The sequence below is a fragment of the Centropristis striata genome, chromosome 14, assembly GCF_030273125.1.
Source record: "Centropristis striata isolate RG_2023a ecotype Rhode Island chromosome 14, C.striata_1.0, whole genome shotgun sequence".
In the NCBI taxonomy this organism is placed as follows: domain Eukaryota; kingdom Metazoa; phylum Chordata; class Actinopteri; order Perciformes; family Serranidae; genus Centropristis; species Centropristis striata.
Genome location: NC_081530.1, coordinates 14,351,821 through 14,379,567, shown reverse-complemented (window position 1 = coordinate 14,379,567; position 27,747 = coordinate 14,351,821). Strand labels below are relative to the sequence as shown.

Sequence of the window (27,747 nt, the reverse complement as noted above, 5' to 3'; positions counted from 1 at the left end):
AGTTGGCATTTTGTCTACGTCACACTATGGTACGTTCAAAAAGGTGTCCGCCCAAAACCTGTTCCCGCCCCTCTGGTATAGTCTCGATTGTGATTGGCTCAGCCGTGCGTCCGTCACTCCTGCCCACTGAACAGACCCCGCCTCCTCCTCAGAGCTCCGGCGGCATTGAAGCGAGGAGCCCAAAGCCAGGTACCGTATGTCTCCACGACCAGGATAGGATGCTGTAGCTTTCGCCACAGACCCGTAAGCATTTCCTGTCATTAATACTCATAACTCTTGTGAAATTATGTCCGTGTTTTTGCTTTTTAATGTCTAGCTTCCGTTTGAACTGAGCGACAGAGTTGACAGAGCTGTCGTGGCTTTTGCTTCTTTCAGCGCTGAAGTGAAATATCTCTTTCGATAGAATTATTAATGCACTTCCTTGGTGCTGAATTGGTGTGTGAAAGCCTTCGTGTAGCAGTTTGACGTGGTGTTTGGGCTTTTATCGAGGCGGTGTGATGGCAGGGTTCAGGACCACATGGGATATATTGGACATTTTGTCTGCGCTGACAAGTTTTGAAGTGCTGTGTTGGCTGTTGGCAGCAGGAACTGAGCAGGGCTGTGAATTTAAACGGGACACCTGTGGTTTCTCCCCGTGGAGTTTGTCCTCATTAAAGACTGTTTAATTTAGCCAATCCGCATGGTTGCTGTGCTGACATCATCCCCAGCATAAGCAAATTATTATTCTTTCATTTATTCAGTGTGTTCATATTAAATATTGACATATAGCCTTCTTAGCCGGGTCTGGTTTCATGGGAGACGTTTATTCCAAGTTGCTTTGTGTTGGGAACAGTATGGCAGTGTTTTGCATTTCACATATACTTCTCATATACTGTGCTTTAAATGTTCAGTAGGTTTATAGAGGACAGTTTGTTTTCTAGGAGGCGACATGCATTATGTGTGAACTGAAAAATTTGTTTATATTTATAATCGATCATCAGAATCTAAATTGGCTACAATTTAGATAATCTTTAGCAAAAATGCAACATTCAGCTTCTCAGATGTGCATGTTTTCTAGTTTTCTTAGACTGTAATGATATTTAATCAATTATTTTTGGGAAATGGACTACTGGTTGAACAAAACCAGCCATTTGAAGTTGTCACTTTCGACGTTTTCACTATTTCATGACTGAACATGTCACTGGTTGAATCTAGGGTGAATATTTGGGAAAAAATATATACAACTGTATATTTTGACTGATATTGCAACTGTGATTTGATTCACAATATTTAAATGAATAATCATTTTTGCATCATCCTCATATACATTGATAAGATTATTAAAATGATCATGGTGTACGTCAAATATGCACCCTTTGAGATTTGGATTTTGCACAAGTCCATATTGCGATTTTGATCAAACTCATTGTTAAGCCACAAAATTACAGAAATGGCCGAAGCCATTCAGTGCTTTCCCTTCAGGCTTTTGTGGCTGGTGCTTGAGTGTCTTTGTTTGAATTATACTGTAAATCAATACTTGGCCTTGGCACCTCTTAGTCCAGACAGGATCATTTTATGCATGAGTGGTGATGGCATCAGTATCACTGTGCCATTCACACTCTGCCTGTGGGCACTCATTGCCAGCCCAGTACCTTAGCTAGTGTAAACAAAACTGTAGCACAGTTGTTCTCTCTCTAATCTGGTAGACAGAGTGTGATCTGAATGATTTGCTGAGTAATTGTTAAGGTAAGTAATTAGTTTGCAACTTAAAAAAAAAAAATTGGGGGCCTTTTTTGATGGAACAGCTTGGAGATTATTAGGAAATAGGGGCGAGAAAGAGGACGACATGCAGCTAAGGGCAACAAGTTTGAATCACCCCTGGCTGCCGCGATAACGATTCACCAATCACTGTGATTAATCACTGGGTTGCTTTAATCATGTAAGTCATTTTTAAACAACTATGCCAAAAATTATTTAGTTCTAGCTTATTTGTGGTGATCATCAATTTGAGGATGTGAGTCTTTTCATCATTTTATACTGAATACATGTTGGGTTTTGGATTTTTGGTCAGACAAAATTAGAAATTTAAAGAATTCAGAGGGCTCTGGTCATTGCTCATGTTAGACATTCCGTAGACCAAGTAACTAGGGCTGCACAATGAATCAGAATTCTATTGAATTTTAGTTTTTAAGGAAAAATATGTGTCAAAATACTGTTATGAATGAATTATTGTGATGCTGCAAGATGTCCCAGCCTTCAAATTGTATTTTACAGACTTTTCCAAACATCTTTTCATTCATTCATTCATTCATTCATTCATTAATTATCCTTAACGAATTATCAACTCAGGTCACAGGGCATTTCATTATATTTTTTAATCAAAATGAGAATAATGATGCAAAAATGATTTTTACCTCTATTGTAATTGCAATTTCAGTCAAAATAATCACTATTAGATATATTTTCCCCAAATCATCTAACCCTACAAGTGACAAATCAATGAATGGAGAATATACTTACCAGATTATTTGGTTAAGCAGAATTAGTAAACTCCCTGCAACCAAGTAATCTGTTTTCAAACCCACGTGTTGGCATGAGTCTGCCCTGTTGAAGAGCCCTTGAGCAAGACTTGAGAGAGACTGTCTTCAGGGTGCGCTGCTCCAGACTGAACTCGTGATCTGAAGCCAGGAGAGGATTGCACCATAGGAATCAATGAGGTCTATCAGTCAGCTGATTATGGTTCAGCCCAAATATTTATTCTTGCTGCAACATCTCTGGGCGTAAACATTCAGCATGGCCGACATGACTCACTGAGTTATCTCTATGTCACTCTCCCTCTTTTGCACAACACCCACTTAAAAGCTGGTAAATACAGAGCATTCCTGCTTTGACTAATACACCAAGTGGCCACTCTGAGAATAGCCTGCCTGTGATCTCCTGTGGTTTTATAAGGTTAGAGGATGTTGTGCCCTACTTCCAGCCAAGCCGAGTGGTCGACACCGACACTCATGTGAATTCATGTTTTTGCAGCACAGGTTCTATAAATAGCCCTGTGTTTTATGCCCTCAGATTTTTCATAAAGAACAAACAAACTGAATATATTCGCCCTTGCCTTGTTTTCTTTTTGTATCCATAGCAACCAGTGATTGAGCAGTAACACAAAGTGTCCCTTGTCTCAGTAGGAAAGAGACAGAGAGGCATCTTTTGTGGTGCTGCTTTTCAAAAATACATCGGTCAAGAATCTATGGGCACGCTGCCTCTCATGCTTGTTCTCTTTCTGTCTCTCTTTGAGTGCACATGAAAATAACTGACTGCTGAATGGCATATTGGGGCGGCTTTTTACCTCTTTCATCACTTGCTGATGCCTACATCAGATTTTCTCTGCCTGCATACAGGAAATGCAGGCAGTGTATTCCTATTAGTCAGATGAAAAATACTGTTAACACTCAGACACCATGTCACAGGTCAGATAGGCTAAGTGCTACTGCTACCAACCAATGCAAAACCATATGCCTCCACACATGCTAAATTTGGGTGTAGATACATGAAGTAGCCAGATAATATTGCCAGATGTGGACCTATTTAAAGCCGGCTCTCAGTTTAATAATCAGCGGATCATGCACAGATTTAACTCCATAATCTGTGAAGAAGCTTTACCAGAAGATTCTGACGCTTTATTGGAGTTAGAGTCACAGATGGGCCATCTGTGAGGACCTTTTTGCAGTCAGTAATGGGGAGGATGTACAGCAATGTGGATGGTCGGGTTGATGGCATTCCCACTGTTGCAGGAATGTCTATAGGCAGGAAAGCAGATGGATTGGCTGCTAAGTCAATGTCTGTGTGTTTGTCGTGCCAGGACTGGAAACTCCTGCCTGACAATTCCTCAGGCTTCAGTTGTCTTGAGATCCTGTCATGGTAACTGGTGTACAACAGACAAGGCTTTGCTTTATGAAAGCCAGAGGGCTTTCTGTCAATACATAATAAGAGTTGCCTGTAGCTATGGCTTACTTAATAACTTGTGGAATAATTGTTTGAATTTTAGTTGCACAACAATTTAAAAGCAGCATTACTGGAGTGCATTTCTGCTTGTGCACAAAGTTTGTCATGTGAAAGCTTTGAGGGAGCACCAGGTTAGTGTGGTCAGCATTTTAGTAGAGATGCACCAATCCGGTACTGATATCGGTTATTGGGAAACTGACTCAAATATCAGTGACAATTGGGCTGATCTACGGCTGCAACTCAGCGCTGCATCTTCAAGCACCTCTAGAAGCACCATGGCAAAAAAATGTATGAATTCAACCGATCAAAAAAAAAGAATGATTTGAATAAGCAAGTTTGTGTTTTTTTTTCCGTCAAATGCATTGCAAAGCCTTGAGCAACTTCCCAGTGATGACGTGAAAGTGACAACAAAAACAGAAGAATTCATTGTTCTGAATGAAAAAAAAAACCCTGACTTTTAAAAAGTTTTACAAAGCTAAGAAAGTCTGATTTTGCCGTACATATAAAAGGAATGTCTCTGCCACTTCTACACAGTGAGGAACATATAAGAGGTTGGTGGAAATCCAACAAGTAGAACACAAAATTCTGCTCTTTTGTGTATTTACATCTCGGCTTTTGCCTCCTGGTGTTAAGCATGTCTGCACTCAGCATAGAAACTGGTTTAAAGTCCTATCTTAAAGAGTGAAGTTTAGGGGACATATCTATGATGATTTTAAGCTAATTATATGTACTTTTTTCTTTTAGTGCATATGCCAGAGGGGGAACAAAGAACCCAAGGCAGAATTACAGTGCAGTATGCTCTGGTTTGTAGTTACACAGCACTTACGTTGTACAAAATGTTTCCTTATGTCGTCCCATGCAGACCTACTGTTGTCCCACTTTCATACATTCAGACAAAACCAATTAATTCCCCAATTAATTTCCCATTTACATCTGCTCTATCTTTTCCTCTCGCCTATCAGCTGATCTCATGAATGCTGACACGTGTTAAAAGAGAAAGAAAACACACAAACTAAGTCACTTCCATCACCTTTAAACTTTTTATGCACTCATTTGGGCCTTGTGACTCTGTAGCATTGGCCTTTACCTGCAGAATGACCCCTTTCCATCTTAACAGATCATTTACAAGGTGTTGTGCTATTAATGATTGACTCCTATTACGTAAGGCTAAATGCAAAACCCCAGCACTTCTAGTCTTACAGTGCAGGAGGCTCAGTGGTGTACAATACTACAGTAATCACTCAGTCGAGGTAAGTAGGGCACTCAGAGTGGGATGGTCGGGGACTGACGTGTCCCAGCTTCATTTACAGATTTTACAGTTCATCTATGTCAGATAGTATTCCAGACTAATGCGCAGCTTTTGCTCAAGCTTTTAAGCTTGTAAAGTGAGGAAGTGTCGCGAGGTGATGAGTGACACTTCAAACTAAATCTTTGCACAGATGGAGTGGCAATTTTTGAGGTTTTGCTCAAAGGAAGTGTTTTGTTGCAAACTTTGCTGCTGAGTTGTGTGAAAGGAAAAAGGCTGAGGAATGGAAGCAGTGAGTGAGTGTGTTATGTAAACTGATGCTTAATGCTGCTGCCCTCACTTAACACTTACTGTGTTCATAATCATCATCAGTGATGAACCATATATATTGGATAAATGATTGACTGATAATGCGAAATTTATGTATCATTCCTCTACCTTAATAACAGCTGTTATTACAAAACCAAATTGCTTTCAATGATTTAACAAGCGCAACATCTGCACAGTGCAAAATAGTAGCTGGCAGTATGCACCTTAAGCTGCTATGCGAACTGCCAATAAACACAGAGAAGAAGAAGTGCCGCTCATTGACTAGAGAACCAATAGGGTGTCGTAGGTGTCGATGTTGTTTGCACTTTCAGAGGAAGACAACATTATTCCAATTTTCGATACATGCAAGTATCCTTAGGGGAGGAAAAGTCTACAAGTTTAAACACAACAAATCTCATCAGTAGTAAGAAGTACTGGGTGATTTGATGATCTATATATTGTAAAAAAAACAAACATAAAAAAGTCTATCATGTGTATTTTTTTTAAATATAATTTCAATTGTGATGTCGAATAACAGCAACCACAATGCGTTTGAACAATATTTATGATATAAGCAAAATTCTCTATTTAAGAAAAGGTAGTTTGGTGTAAGTAAGTTCTTTCTGAGCTCCTACACTATGTGCCATTACATAATGCTTCATGGTTGGGTTCATCTTTAAAGTCTAGACTACATACAGATGTATACACACACATGTAGATAAGCAGAAGTTATGTGCAATGAATTCTGGAACTTGATTTATATCCAGCTTGAGATGCAGAAAAAGACACCAGACATGTCACAGCCTGAAAAGTGTGAACCCAACTACTTGATGAGCTAATTCGAGCTCCCAGAGTTTATCATTTGAAGCCCACTCAAACATGTCTGTCCTTTTAGTCTGTGCTCCAGAGCTGTGAAGTAAGTGGGCCGTCCCATGTGTTTCAGGCTGCTTTTAGCCCAGTGTTGACTGTAGCTAGCTGTGTGTTATGGTGTGTCGGGGGTATCGAGGCACGGAGCACATTCTTTCCTGTCGATGACTCATGTCCTGGGCATGGTACTGACTGTAAGCGAGGCTTTGGGGAACTACAGCATAAACACACACTGAAACCACCAGAACGTTTGCAGAGGAGTTTGCAGCGCACCTAAATCCAGGAGTTTAGCACAAATTTGCATGCGAGGACTCAGACGGCACACAGACATTCCCCTCACTGTGATAATCCACCAGACGGGTTGTGCCCCGCTCACATGTACGGAGCATGTCCGCGTTAACACATCTGAGGTTAGTGTTTGGGAGGATCAGGGCATAAAGGGAGTGGCATTAAAGCACACATAGGGGTATAGCATACACAGCCAGGTTGGGGCTTGTCATTTGTGGCAAGGAGAGGAATGAATGTTACATCACAGTGAGAATATGGTGTTCCCAGCTAAACCCCATGCAGCCAAGAGTGTACAATCTGTAATTATGTAGGGACATAATGCAAAACTCTAACGCAAAACAAACTCATTTAGTTAGTTTTATTGCAGTTGGTTTGGGATCATAACATTTTAAAGCAGAATCATGCAAAAAGGATAACAAGTTGTAGAACAAACAAAGCAAGCTGGCCATAAGACTCTTGGCAGAGCTTCGGATACATAACATTTGATCAACATGTGATAGAAATGTTAAAAATTCACGTTGAAATCTACAAGAAGAGAGGACTGGCGAAGCAGTATGGACCCAGTTCTCAGTTTTGCAGTATGCAGATGGTGAACTCTTAATGTCTGAATTTTTTTTTTAAATGAGCTGCTTATTGTTATAAATAGGTTTCGGACACATTTTGCATGGTCAATTTAGTTGCATCCAGCGACTAGAAGTAGCATCTGGAGTCTAAACTTTTTAGTTATTATTATATGTATGTCTTGTTTGTATGATGCTCTGCACATTTCAGTGGGACTTTTTGTTGTTTTCCTGATGTTCCCTTTTTTGTTTTGATACCTATTTATCTATTTTAGCTTGTTCTTATTTCCATTCTCTTGGCTCTTTAATGACATGTGTTGCATTCAAACATCCTTTTATATAAAGCACTTTGAATTGTCTTATTGCTGAAATGTGCAATATGAATACACTTGCCTTGTTTTTTCCGAGTGGGCACTTGCATGGGTCAGCCATGGCCATGACTTTAACATTTATTTGAGTTTATGTACTCAACTTTTTGTACTTGGCTCAAAAGTATCACAGCCCACTCAAAGTCAGTCAGAATGCATCTGAATTCAGATGGAGCAAGTTGAACCCTGAACCTTGCTCATGAACAGTCATGATAAAGACTTATTAGCCTCACATGTGTTTCTTTTTTCTGGATATTTGTGTCTAGCTTCCTTAAAACGAAGCTACTTTGGACTTTGGGGATTTCTTTATCCTCAATTAGGTTGCTCCCAGTTAGTCAGACATGCAATGAGTAAATGATTCCTCTCTGTTTTTATCTGTCTGCTCCTGCACACTGCTGCTGTTTTCTTTAAAATAACCTTTGTGCCGCAGTGACATCAGTTTAACCTTTCCCAGCAGCGCTGACTGTTGTGGCGTGGCCTTCAAAGGTCAGAGTGATGCTGCTGGCAGCTCTGCTGTGATCTCTCGTGCTGCTGTTTCCACAGAAACGAGACAACGGTGGGCAGAAAGCAGTCAAGTCGCACGAAGATGACGTCGCCGTCGCCCACTCACAGTGACAGCAGCGGCTCCTCTAAGCACGACAGTCACCAGGTATGTGTGTGTGTGTGTGAGTGTGCGTTATACTTTAATGTACAGTATGTGAATTTTTGCGGAGAGAACAAAAAGTGCTCAGAGCCATTGTTTGCGTTTGGGCTTTTTTTCTTTTCATAGCAAAGCAGGTCAGATACTTAATACCTTATTTTCTTTCTTTAAAAAAAAGAGAGAAAAAAAGGCACCAAATGGCACCAAATTTGCACCGATATGACTGCAAGAGTATTTAGAAGGCTGCTTTCTTAAAGGAAATGTATAAAAATAAATAAATAAATAAATAAATAAATCGCTAAATAAACATCAGGAATTTATGTTCCGTATCAATCAACACACTAACGACAACAACACCATTTTAAAATCACCACTAGCATCGTTATCATTTACAGCATGTTTTCTGTAAAAAATTATTTTCATATCTGCACGTTTAAAAAAACACATCTGTGTCGGGCACAATCGGTCAAGCTTTAGTTTGTTCTCTAGATCAAACAGTTGAAATTGATTTAGTTATTGAGGGCTGTTCTCTATTACTCAACTGTAACATGTTTCTAGAAATGCAAGCCTTACCCAGTATTGAAGTTACAACAGTATCACACTTAAATAGTGTCTGTGATGATGGTAAATGTATGTGAACTGGTTACACGTTTAGATTGTGTTATACATCTAGTTATTTGAAGGTAAATGTCTGACTCGTACGGTATTGCACCCATGTCTCCCTCCAGGACAGCTGGGAGATTGTGGAGGGGCTCAGGGGGGTTCCTGCCAGCATGCAGGAGCCTGACAGACAGGAGGGCCTCCTGCTCAAGAGGAGGAAGTGGCCCATGAAAGGATGGCACAAGGTGAGCACCTCAGCAGCCCTTCTAAAGCCAGAAACAGCAACGAAATTGTAACAAGTCTTATTGTAGACCATTACTGCTGCCTTTTGTTAAACCAAAGAGCCATTTTCACTCTAAACTTGACTGCTTTTGATACAAAGGGTGTCCGAAAATGAGCCACAGTCAGTTTGCTCGTTGTTTGCCTTTGTGATGCTTTTAAACTCTGGAGCGAAGCAGACTTTGTTTTTATTATTTGACACTGTATTTGTCACATATAGCGTTCTTAAAAGGACAGATGGTGTCCTATTTTGGTAAAGATATACAACAATTGTGCATTTTAAGGGCCGTACTGTAAATGGCTGCTAGTTGAGATCCTTTCCTGTTGATACCAGGGTTGAACCAGTAATGCTTTCAATCCTCCCTAAATGTTCTGACCTGCTGTCTTTTAATACCTCAGGCTATTTCCACGTTTCCTCCTCTTCACCATAATAGTCCTCTGTATTTCCTCCTTTCCATTCTTTTTATTCCCAGCCGATTATACTGTAACCCTGACTCATCTTCCTCCCCCTCTTCTGTGTGCTCATGCATACCTGGGAAGTTCTGCCTTGCAACATGATTGAATAGCCTCTTAAATAGATAATATTTTAGCCAACAAGGACGGCAGGAGTACTATCAAAGGGCTTTATCAGTGTTTTCATTTTTTACTGTAAAACTGAAGTGCCAAGGTGTGCTTATAAGCTGTTGTCTATATATGGTCATTATCTGTACAGCTGATCACTTATTTCACTGCTGCTGCTGTTGTGAAATTTAAATGGCAGGGTCAAGGTTTAGTAGCACATAACAGTACAATGTCAGCATACCTTTTTTTATTGGTGTTTTTAACTATTTTATAAACAAAGAGCGCACTTAACTTGTGATTCAATGCTGGCAAGAACTGAAAATTGAGTAATTCTTGTGACTAAATATTGACTGAGTTTAATTTCTTTCCCACTTAGAGATACTTTGTGTTGGAGAAAGGCATCCTGAAGTATGCAAAGCGTGGAGCTGATGTAGGTATTACCCCAAGAGCGCCCCCTGTCTTTCATTCTTGCACCTTGCCACATAGAGACAAACGCTAAAAAGGTGTTTCATTCACAGCTGCAGAAGGGAAAGATTCATGGCTGCATTGATGTTGGCCTCTCTGTAATGTCAATCAAGAAGAAAGCCATGTGCATCGACTTGGACACTGAGGATAACATCTATCACTTAAAGGTAACTCCTTACACATGTTGTTGAGTTCAACATGAGTAAGTGTGATCTCTAAGAGATATATAGGCATCAACGCCTACACGCTCTCCTTTACTCTTTCTGTTTCGAACAAAGACACTCGCAGCAGCTGTCTTCCAAGTTTCCACTCCTAATTTGACTTTATGGCACCCAGGTGAAATCTCCAGAGCTGTTCGAGGAGTGGGTGTCAAAGCTGCGGCATCACCGCGTGTTTCGGCAGAACGAGATTGCCATGTATCCCCACGAGAGGCACCTCTTTCACCCCCACGCTTCATCCTCCCCCTCCCTCAATGACTCCCTGAGAAAAGTAAGGTTTTTTTTTCCAGCGCTCGTTTGTAGAAAAAATTGTTGTTCCCGTACATTTGACACAGCAGGGATGTAGTTATGTGAGGGCGCACATGCATCATCCTCTCTCATCTGTCTCCCTCTGACACAGAGGGCTACTCTTACCAAGCAGGCGTCAGTCCATCAGGCAAAGGTCAGTTCTTGGCTCCATTCCTCGGAGGACATGAACAAGTGCTGCAAAGGTTGGTTTTTACTTTGTTTGTTTCGCTATGCTTACTTGGCTCACAAACTGTCTCCTGACTGGCTTGTCACACTGCCTTGTCAACAGTTTCCTAAACCCTTGTGTATCACTAGGGACCTTTGCGGATTTACATTTTTTTCAGTCTTATATCTTTCTTTCTTTCTTTCTTTTCTTTCTTTCTTTCTTTCTTTCTTTCTTTCTTTCTTTCTTTCTTTCTTTCTTTCTTTCTTTCTTTCTTTCTTTCTTTCTTTCTTTCTTTCTTCTTTCTTTCTTTCTTCTTTCTTTCTTTCTTTCTTTCTTTCTTTCTTTCTTCTTTCTTTCTTTCGTTTCTTCTTTCTTTCTTTCTTTCTTTCTTTCAACATTGGGGGTTCACCCTCAGCTCCTATAATAAGTCAATAATAGTTTATCCAAAAACACACACACACCTTTAAGGACAGAAATGTCCCAGTTTTTGATCCTACAGTCATTACAGCATTTTACAGTATTTAACTGGTTTCCACCCAGAACATGCTGCTGTATAATGGAGCGCTGCAATGTTGATGCAGTGCACCAGAATCAATGTTGTTGCTGATCACTGACATAGTTCAGACTGTGAAAAATATAAATTCCCTCAAGCATTTAGTATAGAAAAAACAATCCAACTATTGTGTATTTTTTTCATAAAAAAACAACCATGGCATATTGCAAAAACAAAACAAAAAAGAGACATAAATATATGGTAGTGATGATCAGGACTCATATTATTGCATCATTTTATTGCATTTTTTTGGCACAAAGCTAGAGGAACTATATGAAAATGAGGCACAATGGTTAAGTGGTTAAACATGGTTATTGAAACTTTCATCTAATAATAATATCTCTTTCAAACAGACTTGGAGGAATGTGAATCATACCTGCTCGAACTCAACCTGCTGCTGAAGAGCATGGAGGTCCTCCACCGCACGTACTCAGCCCCAGCCATTAGTGCACTACAAGTAAGTACAGGCAGAAGGTTAAGTTGGCCATGATGTAGAGGTGTGCTTTGTCGCTATTAAAGCAATATTCTGTAATAACCAATGGGAATGCATTCACCAACTGTGCGTGAAATGGAAAAATGGCACTGTAATAAGAAACAGGAAATAAATGATTATTATTATTATTATTTACAATCTTACTCATGAAATAAGTGTAAAATTCATGAAGACATTACTTCAAAAACTGGAACACTGAAATTGTATTTACTACTCTGTTAACATCTCTTGTGTTTCCCAGGCGTCTAATTATGACATGCCCAAAAAAGAGAAGAGGCCAAGGAGATGGCGATCCAAAAACAATGGCAAAGAAACCAAATCCACACTACAGGTACATGTGCAGCTTTTTTATTTATTTTTTTATCATTATTGAGAAATAAATGTGCAATCAATCAACATTGGGAACGACCGTAATGGCTTACAGTTCTGCACCTCTGTCTCTGTTTTTGTCCTCCAGGTTCCGAGCTGCATCTCCTCCCAATCCCCACGTCTCCACGCCTCCAACCCCAATCTCTCCACCACTGAGGCAAACACCCAGGAGGTGTGTCCCGAGTCCCCTGACTCGCCTACAGACGCGTCCCGTCTGCAGGAGGACTTCTGCAGGCTGGCCAACAACAGTGAGTCCTCTACTGCTAGTTTGCTCAGGAGACACATTCATTTTACATAGAAAATGATGCTTCTTTTTTAAGTGTTTGCATCTATATGGTAAGATAGTTTCCATGACAACTCTTCGTTTGGCATTTATTTCCCTCCAGTCCACAGCACACTGAAATCAGCCTTTAGTTCCCTAGTAGCAGAAAGAGACAGACTGAGGCACACTGTGGACATGCAGGCCCCACAGCCAGCACAGGTCATGGGCCTGAAGACCGCTTACGCCTCAGTGAGTGTCTGTTTGACTCAAAAATAAGCATTCTGCATGATCATAACACCAATGTCTGCCTTGTATCACCACAGGCTCAGTTTCACTCAACTGACTTCTTTTTATCATCAGGAATGTCCTGGCGGCTCCCACTCCTTGGTCCACCAGGTGTCCAATGAGAGCAAAGCGTCCATCCCAGAGTCCATATCGGAGTTTTTTGATGCTCAGGAGTACCTCCTCTCCTCTTCCTCTTCTGAAAATGAGGTAAGACACTCATTTATGACCTCATTCTCTTTAGATGAGTTTCCATCCACCTGTTTTATGCGCACATTTAAATTACACATGAAAAATATCTGAAGATTAAAAAAAGTCTTAATATTGAGAAAAGATTTTTATGCTTGGCTGAGGTGGAAAAGTTGGTTTAGTTAAACAGGTTTTGCAAATAAATTATAGCATGCAGTACATGAAGCATGTGACTTGTGATGTGATGAACAAAAACTAAAATGTTCTATATCCATTGAGTTTATTGCATTGGTTTTCAGCATTTGAGGTTTGAATCAACTTCTAATATTCGCATTATGGTAGTTGATGGAAACAAGCATTCATTTGAATTTTTTTCTGTCCGTTTTTCTGAAATTCTGTTAGAGTTTACTTATATTTTATTCTATTCATTGGTCTATTAATCAACTAATTGCTCTGACCACAAAATGTCAGGAATTGGGAAAAATGTCCCTCACAATTTCAGGATCATGTCTGTAAATTACTTTTTTAGTTTTACATTTACGTTAAAAGAGAAATTTAGCAAATCTTAAGATTTAAGAAGTTTGAACCATTCAGTGTTTTTGCATTTTTGCTAAATAAATTACTTTAAAATTTTCTAATCAAGATTGTTTGACTGCATCTATTAATGTCCTACTTGTTTCAGCACTACAGTGATCAAACCAATCTAATCTAATGAAGGGTTAGTTGTGCAGGAAGAGTAGGGATGTGTTATTTCCTCCAGAACTGCCCCAACGCAGCAGGTTTTAACACAGCTATTACCAACAAACATAGAGTTTTTATTTTTCTAGCCTGGTGACAGAAGACTTTTGGTTTTGTGTGTTTTTGTCCTTTTGACTCTACTTTGTTGTCTCTCGCTCACCTTTCAGCATTGATTTTCTGTCTCCAGGTTTCTGACGATGACTCTTACATCAGTGATGTCAGCGACAGCGTTTCCATGGATACCTACAGCAACGAGGGAGGCAGCGAGAGACACAACTCCGGTACATGATACAGTAACAAGTTGTGCTTCTTTGTGTATGTGTTTGTGAGGAAATATCAACTCCCTCAACAGAGAAGAAGACGGAGATGGTGCAAAGAGACCTTATTCTGTCAAAAAGAAGCAGGCCTTGTCTGTCTTGGCGCACTCGAGTATGGCTGCGACTAAGCCTCTGTGCGCTTTATGTATTTTTCAGACAGTGTCACCATCAAATAAATGATAAATGTTTGGAATCATAGACATAACTCTTGCTTAGAGAATGTGGTAAAACATGACCACCGCCAACTTCCCGATGTGTTTACAATCTCAGTCCGATGTTTCCTCAGACGGACTGTGACAAAGCATCTGTGTCGGGCATCATTAATTCACTGCTGCAGATGGTGTTGGCTTTATATTTTTACACATAATTCTCTACCTCCAGGTAGCACATGGAGAGTATAATTAGAGCGTGTGCGTAGAATGAAGTATATGAAAGTGTCAAGATAGTAGTTGCTAAATCTTTTCAGTATTTGTCTTTATCTAGCTTTTTCAGACTGTAATAAAATGATTAATATCTGCATGAAAAGAAACATTAAGATGGTCAAGGGAATTTAAATGATCCTGCTTGGGGAGAATATACAGTCAAAATATCTTAAAGTGGGTTTTCCAGCTCCAAAGCTTTATTTTGCAAGCACCGTGGAACTGCAGGACCAAATAACTTGGGAGTTGTGATAGAACTATGTTACACAGAGTCAAAATGTGGTTTCAAGATAGTGAGCTATTTACTCTGAATACTCTTGAAAGACTTTTCACCAGTCTGCAAATGTACCCAGATAGCTACTTTCTCAAACATAAAACATGTTTTTATTAAAAAAATATTTAACATTATTATACATAATGCAAACAATGTATTACATTGTCAGCCAATTCTATAAATGACAACTGAGAAAATAAAGAATATATAGGAGTAAATTACATTTACAATACAATTGCAGTCAATTGCTGACTGAAAAAAATATTTTAAAATATTGAATAGCTGTCACCATTTCTAAGTCACGGCAAGCAACATTTTCTGCATTATATATTGTGTAAAAACAAGTTTTCATAACGGCACATATCAGACAGCATACACTGATACCAATAATAATAATATCTGTCAATGGATATATCTGTTGGGTTTTACTTAGAACACACATACAAAGAATCACAAAAATGATGAAAGCGCCAAACTTCCATTTAAGCAGGTCTGCTGCAGCTTGTTCACACTGGGCCAAGTTTAAATGCTGACTTTAAATGCTGCGTCTACTACATAACCTAATTTGCATTAAATCAGCTTTGAACATCAGAGATCCAACATCTGGTTTTAGACAATGTCCACATTATATTACAAGCATATCCACTTGTCTCACCAGTCTTCTCTCCACAATTCTCCCCTTTAGTCAGCAGTGTTCTGACCCTGGCTCGCCGGCGCTCCACGCTGCCCTCTCCCAGCCCGAACAGCAGCGTGAGCCTGTGGAACATCCTGAGGAACAACATCGGTAAGGACCTGTCCAAAGTGGCCATGCCAGTACAGCTCAATGAGCCGCTCAACACCCTGCAGAGGCTGTGTGAGGAGCTGGAGTACAGTGAGCTGCTGGACACCGCAAACCAGACCCACGACCCCTACCAGCGCATGGTGAGAGGAAAAGAAATGCACAAACACACCTGCAGGTAGAGCAAGATAGAGCCATGAATAAGAATAAGACAATTTGAAGTTACATACATAGTTACATATACTGCATTTCGAACTCAGTGCTCTTTCTCAGGCAGATTTTAAAATGGTACTCTGATGTTCATCTTTTGCTCCGTGGGCGCTTCTGTTCAAAGCTATAATAAATATTTCATTTTTACAAGCAAGAAGCTTTCAATTGTCTTTCATCCTGGGACTGTTTGGATGGCTTTTTTTCCCCCAAGTATTTGATGCACACTTAGAACAAATAGACACAGAGTGGTTACAAAGACACAAAAGTATCATCGGATAAGTTTCACACCTCTACAGTGTTGATTATACAATGCACACTATTAATATGTAGCAATGGTTATAGGTACCTCACAACTGTGCCAATGTTTCAAGTACACACATGTAATGTATGATTATTCCCTTTGATTTTCCGTGCAGGTCTATGTCGCTACATTTGCAATATCTGCATATGCATCCACCTACCATCGAGCCGGAAGCAAACCCTTTAACCCTGTCCTGGGAGAGACGTACGAGTGTGACAGACCTGATAAGAGCTTCAGGTTTATAGCTGAACAGGTAGCAGTCACATGGTTTACAACACACACATGATTCACTGCATGGGAACACATTCCCCTCACATGAAGGTTTATTTCACAACCACTCGACACAAAGTTAATTGCAAATTACACACGGTTACCAAAGGTACTTCAAATCCTTAAAAGTTTGTGAATTTTAGGGGGAAAAAATCAAGGTCTTGAAAGTTTTTTTTAAATGACGGGTCATTGAAAGTGCTTGAATTTAAATATTTTGTGCAAGAAAAAAAAAAAAAATAATAAATAAATAAATATATATATATATATATATATATATATATATATATATTTTTTTTTTTTTTTTTTTTTTCGATAGTAGTAAAGAAACTATGGTCCACTGTTGGCATGTGTGTCTCGTGCAGTTGTGTCTTTGTTTCAAGCACCACATCGAGAAATGAGAAATGTTTGCACATTAAAACCCCTCTCTCTCTTTTTTTAATTGTTGTTTGTGAGTTTCTGTAAAGCCTTCTAGTTCTCATTATAAAATTGTCAGTATTGAAACACTAAAGTGGGGCAGGACAGTCTTTGAAAAGTACATTAATGTGATGTTCAAGAAGGTGTGGGAACCCTTATTAAAGGTGTTGCACTTCAGTGTGCTACTTTTGTATGTAATGTAGTTGTCAAGTTAATTGTCTCATACTACACGCAGAAGAACAGCGCCCTCTTCCTGTTCTATGCTTCAAAGCAATTCACAAGACTTGACAAAATCCAATCTAGTAGAAACAATGAAAGCAGTGAGGTCTTGCGCTGACTTGCCTCTGTGTTAGTCTTGTTTGTTTACACTGATCTTAACATAAATGTAATAATGGTTTATAGATGGCAAAAAGGTATATGTTTCACCTTTCCCACCTTTTGTTTTTGACTGATTCATGCTACAGCTTCCTTTGTCTCATCTTGTATCTCTTCTATCTGTTTCCCAGGTGAGTCATCACCCACCTGTGTCAGCATGTCATTCTGATTCAAGGAACTTCAGCTTTTGGCAAGGTGAGCAAGAGAGACCATGTTTGGAATAAACAGCTCATTTCTGTCAGGGTTCATATGTAGATTACATCGCTGAGTGTTTGACACACGATACAGGTTATATTTAAGGTGAAAATTGGAGTTGTGGAAGATTAAGACACCTCATTTAACCTCATGTCGCCTTGGTGACCACTCTGTAACTTTCCACTGGATGATAATAAAGTGCTTGACATTTGCACATACTATTACAAATTACTGTGCAGATTATACTAATGTGACCTCATATTTAAACTCTGGTGTGTTGTTAAAAAACAAAGAAGCTACTGACTGATTTATGTACAAACTCATTGCTTCGGCTGTTTGCTGAAGAGATCGGATTAAGCTTTGAAGATTTAATTAAGATAATGTGCCAAATGTCATTGTCGCAAGTACTCACGTGTTGTTTTGTGATCTGTATCTTTCAGATGTCCGATGGAAAAATAAATTCTGGGGCAAATCCATGGAAATTGTTCCCATGGGAACCACAAATGTCACACTACCTGCGTAAGTCCTTTTAGTCCTTGTGTGTGTGGGTGTGTTTGAATGAGTGTTTACACTGTATGTTTAGCATGAGTGCCCACTTTATTATCCGCAGTATAGGCTGTCAGTGTAAGTACTTAGGAATGAAACAACACCCATTTAAGGTCTGGTGTTTGTGTGATTTCCTCAGGTTTGGGGACCACTATGAATGGAACAAGGTGACGTCCTGCATCCATAACATCCTGAGCGGCCAGCGCTGGATCGAACACTACGGAGAGATGTCCATCAAAAATATCAATAGTGATGACTGCCAGTGTAAAGTCACATTTGTCAAGGTTAGGAAACACTGTCTTTGTTCTGAATGTTTGTGCTCCAGCTGTTAGCGACAGAAGCTGATCTTTGTTCCACAATTGATTTGGACGGGAACACGGAAGTCCTGAGAGGCAAGTGAGGAAAAAAAAATCTGGTGATGCATTTCTAAGTCTGATTTAAATTGTATTCTTTTATGTGGTTATGACTAGGGTTGTCACGATACTAAAATGTTCAACTCGATACCGATATTTACCGATTTTCGATACCACACAGTTAAAAACAAAATTTAACAGAAATATTTTTATTAACAAGAAAAATGCAACATGTAAAAATTAACAGAACCACAGGTTAAATATTTATAATAAAAAACAGTTGTGCAAAAAGAAACTGCAACTATGATAACAAGCTTCAGATACTTGATACTTTTCAAAATGAGTATCGTATCCGGATACAACGTTTTAGTATCAATACTTTTTTGAGTATCGATACTTTTGACAACCGTAGTTGTGACATAAGGACTGGTTTTCATGTATGAAACGGGTGAAAAAACAAGTTTTGTCAGGATAATTTAAGTATTTGCTGTTGTAATACTGTGTTATGTTGCTTGACTTGCTAACACACAATATATATACCTTGTGTTTAGTGTGCAAGCAGAAATTAAAACTGACCTGGAAGAAAGCACAAATGCTTTTAGTCCTCTTTAAACAATGGGGTACTGTTAGTTAACTTCAGCCTCTTAAGGTCAAACCTAGTATTACAACAACAAACACTTAATTGTGTTCTGGCAAAACCCTTTTTTTTCGACCTGTACTTAAGTCATAAAATCAGTAAGGAAAACAATTTTAATCAGACTTTTTTGTCACTGTCCTCTCATGGAGAGAAGTTGGGTAAAACATGTTTTTCATGGTTTAACAAAGCAGAAATAATTCTTTAGACCCTCTGTGGTGTGACTTGTGTAGTTCCATTGTGAGACAAACTGTACATAATTTGTACTTAACAAAGGCTTACTGTTGGTTCTCCCCTGTTAATATGTTCTGGTTTGTCACATTCACATGAACCTCTGCCAGACTTCTGTTATTGTTACAGTTGATTTAAGCTTTATTGTTACAGTTGATTTAAGCTTCATCATTCTGTGAACAGATGCTTAATTTGCTGTTCTGTAAAGAAAAAATACTGCAATTTCTTTAATGCAGTGTTGCCTCCTCAAACATACACACAATATTATGGTTAACAGTGCCATCTACTGGACAAAGATGAGAATTTTCAAACCCTGAGGATGGAAAATTAGGCAGCATGACCCCAAATCTCTTAAATAGCAACAAATCATACTGTAATATACGTCTTATTTCATGAAATATATATTTTCTTCATCTAATGCATATTAACAATTTCCCTTTTTCCCTTTTTTTTTTTTTTGTAGGCAAGATCATGGAGCTCTACAGTGAACGAGATAGAGGGTGTGATTACGGATTCAGATGGAAAAGTCGTACACTCCATCTTTGGAAAATGGCACGAGTCCGTTTTTCAAGGAGACCCACCTTCTGCAACGTGTATCTGGAGAGCAAGTGAGTGATTGGTCCCTGGGAATGTCTGTTATACCGTTTTTACAAAAGGGCACTTCGATCAATAACAAAACTGAGCTTGACATAACACAACAGTCATTAATTTTTGTGTTTGTGTGTGTGTGTAGACCCCATGCCAGTGGACCAAGACCAGTACTATGGCTTCACCCAGTTTGCAGTGGAGTTAAATGAGCTGGACTCCACCCTGAGACCTCTGCTGCCCCCCACTGACACGCGCTTCAGGCCGGACCAGAGGTTTGCACTCTTTATTCATCTACAGCACTAATTTATATTCGTCTGACATCATCCCTCGCTATTTAAGAAACATGATACATTCATACTTTCTTCACTGTTTAACCATATATTCTAGTTTTACAGGCCATCCTTTAGTCTAAGTGGATTTAAAGCTGCCAAATTTTTACAAGCATGATTTTGTTGGCCAAGTCTGGTCAAGCCTTTGTGGTGTGAAGCAGTAAATGTCTGAAATATGTATGTAACTATGGCAACAGACTGAGTTTAGGTCTAAGGGAATGATGTCACCAGAACAACCGTCCACTCGTCTAGAGGTTTTATTTAGTGAAGATTCTTAACCACAGCAAATAAGGTGTTATGTGTATTAAGTTGGATAAATATCAATCCTGTCAAAGGTTATTGAATGGCAACATGCCCAAATTACTTCACATAAGTACAGTACAGTACTGATTTTAAACTAAAAAAATAATAAGAAAAGTCTCATGAAATCCTCTTCAGGAACATTCTTGTTGTATTTTCACCAGAAATGATTGAAATGCAAAATGCCTTTTTCACACAAGGTGTTTTGACATGTCACAGTAGGAAAACAACTATATGGGTGTAAATAATCAAATAAATGACAGCTTAAATTCTATGTTGTAGCCTCAGTTTCAGGGTCATTGTATCATGTGTGTCTGCTCACTGTCACATTGTCATGGTTTACTGGGACACTTGAGTAGAATGAAGCCATTTTAAGCATCTCCACTGCACAAACTTCTCCAGGAACCCTTTAAACCTGTGACTGGAGGAAACAGGAGCTAAATTTAGTTCTTGTATAATTCTTATCTAACTCAAACATCAAATCCAGGCTCAGACTGCAGGAGTTTTGGGCTGATTTGAACCCTGATTGACCTCTCCAAATCTGCAGTGAAAGTCTGGAACCGCACAGATTTTCTCAGAACTGTTCAGACTTATCATGGCTGCCCCGATAATTATCTAACATGTTTGATATTCAGTATTCAAAATCTGCATGACACGTCAGTACTTTCTGGGCGGAACCACAATGGCCATTAACAAGCTGATGGCGTTTCTAAGCAACAGTAAACATTCCGGCCCTTGAGGCTAACACTTAGCTCAAACTGCTGCTGACAGATACTGACAGTTAAACTCTCACCTCCGGTTCTTGCTCAAGAGCAGACAACTCGTCCTGTCAACCATTTTACTCATCCAAACTTGTTTAGTCTACTGCTTTTGTTTGTTGTCACTGCAAAACATTATTACAGCAAGTTTTCCCTGTTTGTTTACACCATGAGATCACGTGAGGAGGTGCGTTACTCCTTCTGGCACTCTATTTGAGATAATACAGAAGGTTATCTGTGAAGATTGCCATGATGTGCACAATGCAACCAGATTACTGTTAGGATTTAAAAACTCAGTCTGGCTTCAGTCGTGCAACATTCCAAAAATGCAGGGCCTTTGCTGTTTTCACGTGTGAAAATTGTGTTTGAAATGCAGCTGATGTTTTTTTTTAATGGTTTCTTCAGTTAGGTAAAATTGTTAAGAGGAAATTGTAACAGAGGGACTTTTGGGGTCATAGTGTACTAGCATTGTGCAATCAGCTGCCTCATAGCCTGCCAGAGCGGTCGTTTTAGTTTTGAGGTGCACCAAAAAGCGAGGTTAGTGGGTTTGCGAGGTACGTCTATTCTAAAGTCAGGGTTTCCCGTGTAAGAGAGGGGCCACTGTTGTAGTCTTGCAACATCACCAGTTGATGTTCAGAGTTTTCGCCTGAAGCTCATAGCCATCTATGAGTATATGGATTGTCAGCTGAGGAATAAAAATCAGTAAATATAATTTTATTTTGACCTGTCCAAAAACTAAAGTGACTTAAAGGTCAAGCGCTGTATAATCTGCAGGTGTCACATTGAAATAAACAGGAGGCACTGAGAGTGCATCATGTGGTAACATATATATATATATATATATATATATATATATATATATATATATATATATATATATATATATATATATATATATATATATATATATATATATATATTGTGAATTTAGACAAATAGTGGACACAATTTCTGCATTACTCCATGGCTTTGCTGCACTGGATCAAACCATTTTGTTCAGTAGTAAGAGTCAAATGATGCACCAAACAAACGCACACTTTTATGGAAAGAGCCTGAAGAAGAAGGCCTGGATAAATGGAGCAAGTTGATAACCACCGTCATAGTACCTGTTATCTCTGACTAGGGCTTCAGGCTGTGTGGAACCAGCTATTGCAAAACAGCCTGGCTCTGACAAACTGGCTTTGTGGTACACGCTTCAGGTCTTGTCAGGCAACACTGTCCCGTGCATAATAGTTCCCTGGGGATCAGTCAAGAAGGACTCATGTATTATTTCCAAGTATTAAACAGGAGCATTCAGTAGCCATGTTTGCAAAAGAACATGTAGTCAGCTACAACTACCACAGCTAACTTCTACCCACAGTTGGGGAGAGTTTTCCTCCTGGTGTGGGGTAACAGTTGGAGCTCTAGCAGGGACACATTTCTAATAATTCCTATCCTGCCTCACCATATTTGTGTTCTCTGTCTAGGCTGTTGGAGGAGGGGAACACAGAAGGAGCCGAGGAGCAGAAACAGAGGATAGAGCAGCTTCAGAGGGAGAGGAAGAAAGTGCTGCAGGACAACAACATGACACACCAGCCACGCTTTTTCAAGTATGCTGCTGATTTCTTGTCTGTGTGGGTCTGTGTCTTTGTGAGCAATCACACACAGGCTTTTCATGTGTTTTTCCACTTAAATTGTCAATCGCATATGATCAGAGATCACCTCTGTAGCAGCTGCTGTGACAGTCACAGACATTTATACCACATGAGTCAGACTTGTGATGAGCAAACTAGGTTGTTAAAGCCAACTGTTGGCTCATCAAGACCAAAATAACTTTTCTCAGGTCATTGTACATTCCCAAGTAATATTATGTGACTCTACTAATATGATGTGATACTATATTCATCATTTACTAGAAAGTTCAAAATAAAATCCCCCCTTACAGTCCTAGATGTCTTAAATCAGACTTTTTCCCCACTTAATTAAATATGTTATAGACAAAGTTACTGTAAGAAACTTTTCTCATTTCATCTGGGCTAGCCACCAGAATATAATGAAGAGTATACCGGTACTAAGGCTGCGTTCAAAATTGCATACTAACATATTCCATGCTGCATACTCGGTCAGTATATACTGCAAACTAAATGAATGATTTAATATGTAAGTATTATATGCATCTCAAAAGCATTGAAGCACATTTTCAAACATACTTTCTCAGCACAATGGCTATTAAAACGTATTAAAAGGGCACATTAACTATGTTAAGTCCAGCTTAAAACCTCGATGTGTCATGACTAACTACTGCCTTTCTGACCCAGCCAGTGTCTCTCACATCTGTGAAAATGTCCAAATCCTCAAACAGGAATTATTTGGATGACCTGTTAAGAATTACTACAAATTTAGTGTACTAGCCTGGTTGCAAATGTCTGCAATATGAGGAGTAAGCTAGATGAGGTAGAAAATGTAGTTAAGCATCCAAGCATTTTTACACAAAAATCACATACTATGAAGTGTGTCACAGTACATACTCAATATTAAGTCAGTTTATACTCATTGTACTAATAGTATCTTAGAATGCGATTTCTAAAGCAGCTAAGGAACTAATTTAAAGACATTATTTGGATATATTGAAGCTTAATTATGTAACATGATTATGGAAACCGATGTGGTAATTTAATACATTTAAGGACTCAATTTAAATGTGAGAATCATTCAAGTCTTTTGTGCTGTGTCGGCAGGAAGTCCAACAATGACACATGGGTGAGCAACAACTCGTACTGGGAGACGCGCAGAGACCCCGGCTTCAGTAAAATGGACTTCCCTGTGTTGTGGTGACCTCTGGATTTAACCAAACCTCTCCACTACAACTTATCATAGATGGAGAAGTATAAAACTGAACTGCAAGTGTCCTGACCTGGTTACCATGTCATGGTAACCCAACCTTAATGGACGTCCTGCTTCCTCTTTCAGGATTAAGCAGAGCCTGTAGAACTTCTGTTGCTTTTTATGTTTATTATGTTCCTCCATAAGGGTACATTCCTCCTCTCATTATCATAACTGTAATTTACAGTGTCAGTATAGAGTAAATATTCATATCATCATGTTCTGTCACATCTCAGCATTTACCAAAGTGCCTTTTATTGCAGTGCCTCATTCATTCAACTGCTATAGCAGTTATGCAAAAACACTTTAGAGATTTTAAAAACTTGTTGGGATGATGACAGATTGATATGTGGGGATCAGGGTTGAAGGCGAACTTCAAAAGGTCAAAACCTGCTCAAGTATTCCTACATCCCGTCAGCATCATGACACAGGAGGTTCAAATTATAAAAGAGTGACTTTTTCAGTATGCTGCCTTGTTATAATGAGTCATGACTGTCATAGGACTGTGGATAATGTTTATCAGTGAGGTAAACGGCAATAATAATCCATGTTTAAAAAAAGATAATAAACTGTACAATGGATGGACAAGTTACGGTGTGTCACACTTTTTGTTTTTTGTATGTGTAAAGCCACAAATTAGTTAGCTTATTCCACTCTCTGCCACGAATAACTGAGTTTCTCCTAAAGGAAAACTTTTTTTGTTCTTTTTAGATAATTGTATGTGGAAGATACTTATTGGTGTTAAGTAAAAGCAACATATAAAACCAGCAAAGCAACCCTGGTTTCAAAAACAAACTAACAGAATGCACCACATTCAGTGTATATTTACGAAGGTAAAAGTTCATGCTGCTGCCGTCGCCACTGCTGCTCCTACTGTCTCATCTTCTGCAGGATCTTCTGCAAGGGCTGTCGGTCTGTCACTGGGACGACCTTATCCCACATGGCCCTAAACTCCTTCTGGTGGGAAAGTCCTAGGAGCATTGCCTGTCCATGTTGCCTGTGCAAAAATACATTTCATATTTGAGTCATTTAAAGTACAAGCACAAGATCCTGGCAATTCTGAGTAAGACAGAAACCAGAAACTATAAAATCATGCAAGACTTGGTAACTCACCTGACTTCTGGTGCGGCATCCACCGCCATCTTACTGACTGCAAAAAGGAAACGCTCTGTGAAAGTCTTCCCTGCTTTCAAGATGTGGTCCATTCCTATGATGTCTGCCAGCTGCTGTAGGTGCAATGCAGTGCTGGCTCTCACTGCAGCACAACAATGGCTGAAGAAGTGCAACAAAAGGAGAATGTTAAATATATTTAATCTTATTTACTCTATATGCTACTTCAACTACTACTCTTCCAACAAAATTCTGATCAAATCACATCCTCTTACTTTAGCCCTGTGTTGACGAGAACACCCGAGATCCTTCCGGGGCTGCAGCCCTCCACCAGGGCATCCAGGGCGAGGTTAGCCTGCTGGTGAATGAAGGCGCTTGTTGTCCCTGCCAGCTTCAGCAGCAGGACCCGGCCTGTCCTCTCCACCATGGAGTCCATGGCTCTCCCCAGCTGAACATGGAGCTCTCTGACAGTCTCCATTGCAGCACCGGACACAGACGAGCGCAGGTTATTCACCTAGAGGACAAATCATTTAATACTTCTGTTATACAGTGCGCAAGTTGGCAGATGAGAACTGAATACAACACAAAGACGCATGAAGATAACATGGTCTACATTACCTCTTCAGCGAGGACCAGGCAGACTTCATGCAGTTTGGTCTGCAGCAGTCCTGAGTGGTGTCGCGCAAGAGCTTGAACAGATTTCAATCCATCCATCTTCTTCTCCCTGTGTTAGATGGCAAAAATAATTGTTAATTTTATTGCCCTGTTGGCTTTGCTGTTAAGAATCTGTACACTTCAGTAGTGATGATGCCTTACCAGTCCTCTGAGGCCAGCTGCTTAAAGCAGAAAGACAGGGTCTCCTCAGGGTTAGCCAAAGGCTGGAGGTCAACCTGATGCACAACCGCTCTTTGGGGGCAGAGTTTTGTTCCACGGTGAGGTCCTTTTCTGGTGGGCAGGGCTGGTTTCGACGGAGGTGTCGGAACCTTAGGTGCCACCTCCGGGGTCCCACAATGAAGTCCTTTCCTGTTGGATGGTGTAGCTGTCGATGGAGGTCCTGGTGGTTGATGTGTAGCATGGCGGATGTGCTGGATCTTCTCCAATGTCTTGAACATGTCATCCATCTGAGATTTAACTGACTGGAGCTTGTATCCACCAGCTACTTTCTTGCCTGTTTGGATAAACAGCAAGATAGTCATGAGTACTCAAATTTCAAGCCATTTAGTCATCACATTGTCAGCTATTTCCATTCAAATTCCTGTCATTAGACAGCAGTGTTAACATACCTACTCCACCAGGTTTCACAGTCATCACTGGGATACGAGGTGGTCTCCTGGTCGGTGCCCGAGGAGGAGGAGGATTTGGCGTGAAATCTCTGAAATTTGGTGTCAGCTCAGCAGGAGTTTGAGTGTCAAAGGAGATGTCCTCTGACAATTTAGCCTCCTCACAGGCAAAGATAGAGTCCTCCACATCTACAATGGGCCTGATCCTCCTTCCACGCACAGAGGATTGGGGTTCCCTGCTGAGGAAAGCTGTGGGCTGAGGTGGAGGGAAGGTGTCCTGCTGGAGTGAGAGTCCCAGTCTCTCCAGAACCGTGTCGTTGCGGGCTTTCTGTGAGGCACACAGTTTCTCTGCGTGTTGAATTAGTGAAGCCAAATAAGCCCTTTCCGCTGTCTCAATGTCCGAGATCCTGGCCTTACTGCTGTTCTGTATGCTGGTCTGTCTCGTGGTCTCGCTGCTGGTCTGTCTACTGTAGCTACTTTGTTCACTGTAGCTCTCTGGTAGCTGTGAGAAAAATATTGAAAAATTTAGCCAATTCTTAATAATTACAGAGTGGAATAATTTTACTCCAATACATATTGTATACTGTATTACAATAACATAGTTAACTGTATTATACCTTGCAGTAATGTAATGACCACACTATTGTTTAAAACTAGACCAAAACAACCAAAATAAAACTATTTTTTTCATCTCCAACAGAGAGCAGTTGATCGAGTTAGTTACTTACATCAATGTCTTCACTGCAGGTCATCTTCACCCTGCACCGTTGTAGGAACATTTTCAAAGTATCGCAAATTTCCATAATTATCTGAAAAAACAACAACTAAATTGTCACAAAATTGTAAACCAAACTGAGTAGTTACTCTCAATGTTTGTATGACTGACTGGGTCTGAAATCTCTAGCTTATATGGGAACATGTTCCGAGTGATGTCAATGTAGAATCCTCAAACATTCTGATAACAATGCATACTTCTACAGTATGCAAATTAGGTGTTCTATGAATTATTTTATTATTTGTTTCACTTTTATTAAATAAAATAACATTCATTGCTAAAGTTTTGTGCAAAAATAGTGCTGTATGGGCTAGTTGTCTTTAGCTAGTTATTTAAATTCAAGGACAGGATCCATTCTCATCCAAACAGTCTCGGCTGTTCACCTTACACTTGCATATTCTGCATATTCTCCCATAAAAACTCTGTCTCTACATTATTCAAATATTAATCTCTTAATACTGTAGTAATCTGTTAATAATGTTATTTCTATGACAACAACAACTTCTAAATGTTTTTTGTTTTGTTTTTAATATGCACAAGAAGCATTTCAATTGCAAGGTTTGATACATAATAATATACTACTATATATCATGCCTATGGAAAAGTTGGTTTATTAATTAAGGTTGTATTTTTTTGTAAAACTATTGGACATTTCATTATAACAGCATTAATCTCCATTAATTACCATACATATGCTTTTTTTTCTGAA

The 27,747-nt window shown here is 39.5% G+C and overlaps 2 protein-coding genes across 2 annotated transcripts; one reads left to right on the top strand and one right to left on the bottom strand.

Moving 5' to 3' along the window:
* The first annotated feature begins 125 nt into the window (after positions 1–125).
* On the top strand, positions 126–24,465 carry LOC131985204 (oxysterol-binding protein-related protein 3-like). The gene is made up of 22 exons (XM_059350267.1): positions 126–243; positions 8,160–8,265; positions 8,985–9,101; positions 10,073–10,126; positions 10,215–10,328; positions 10,498–10,650; positions 10,780–10,870; positions 11,740–11,843; positions 12,121–12,210; positions 12,337–12,496; positions 12,635–12,759; positions 12,871–13,002; positions 13,907–14,000; positions 15,415–15,650; positions 16,134–16,271; positions 17,209–17,272; positions 17,713–17,791; positions 17,958–18,102; positions 19,500–19,644; positions 19,770–19,896; positions 22,478–22,600; positions 23,729–24,465. Exons 2-22 carry the CDS (start codon positions 8,203–8,205, stop codon positions 23,823–23,825), a joined length of 2,451 nt encoding a protein of 816 aa, XP_059206250.1. The 5' UTR covers positions 126–243; positions 8,160–8,202; the 3' UTR covers positions 23,826–24,465.
* A 435-nt stretch (positions 24,466–24,900) lies between these two features.
* LOC131985282 (uncharacterized) lies at positions 24,901–27,258 on the bottom strand. Its single transcript, XM_059350326.1, has 6 exons — positions 26,992–27,258; positions 26,267–26,765; positions 25,800–26,151; positions 25,602–25,707; positions 25,259–25,497; positions 24,901–25,145 (listed from the first exon to the last, which is right to left on the bottom strand). Exons 1-6 carry the CDS (start codon positions 27,064–27,066, stop codon positions 24,983–24,985), a joined length of 1,434 nt encoding a protein of 477 aa, XP_059206309.1. The 5' UTR covers positions 27,067–27,258; the 3' UTR covers positions 24,901–24,982.
* Positions 27,259–27,747: the final 489 nt, after the last annotated feature.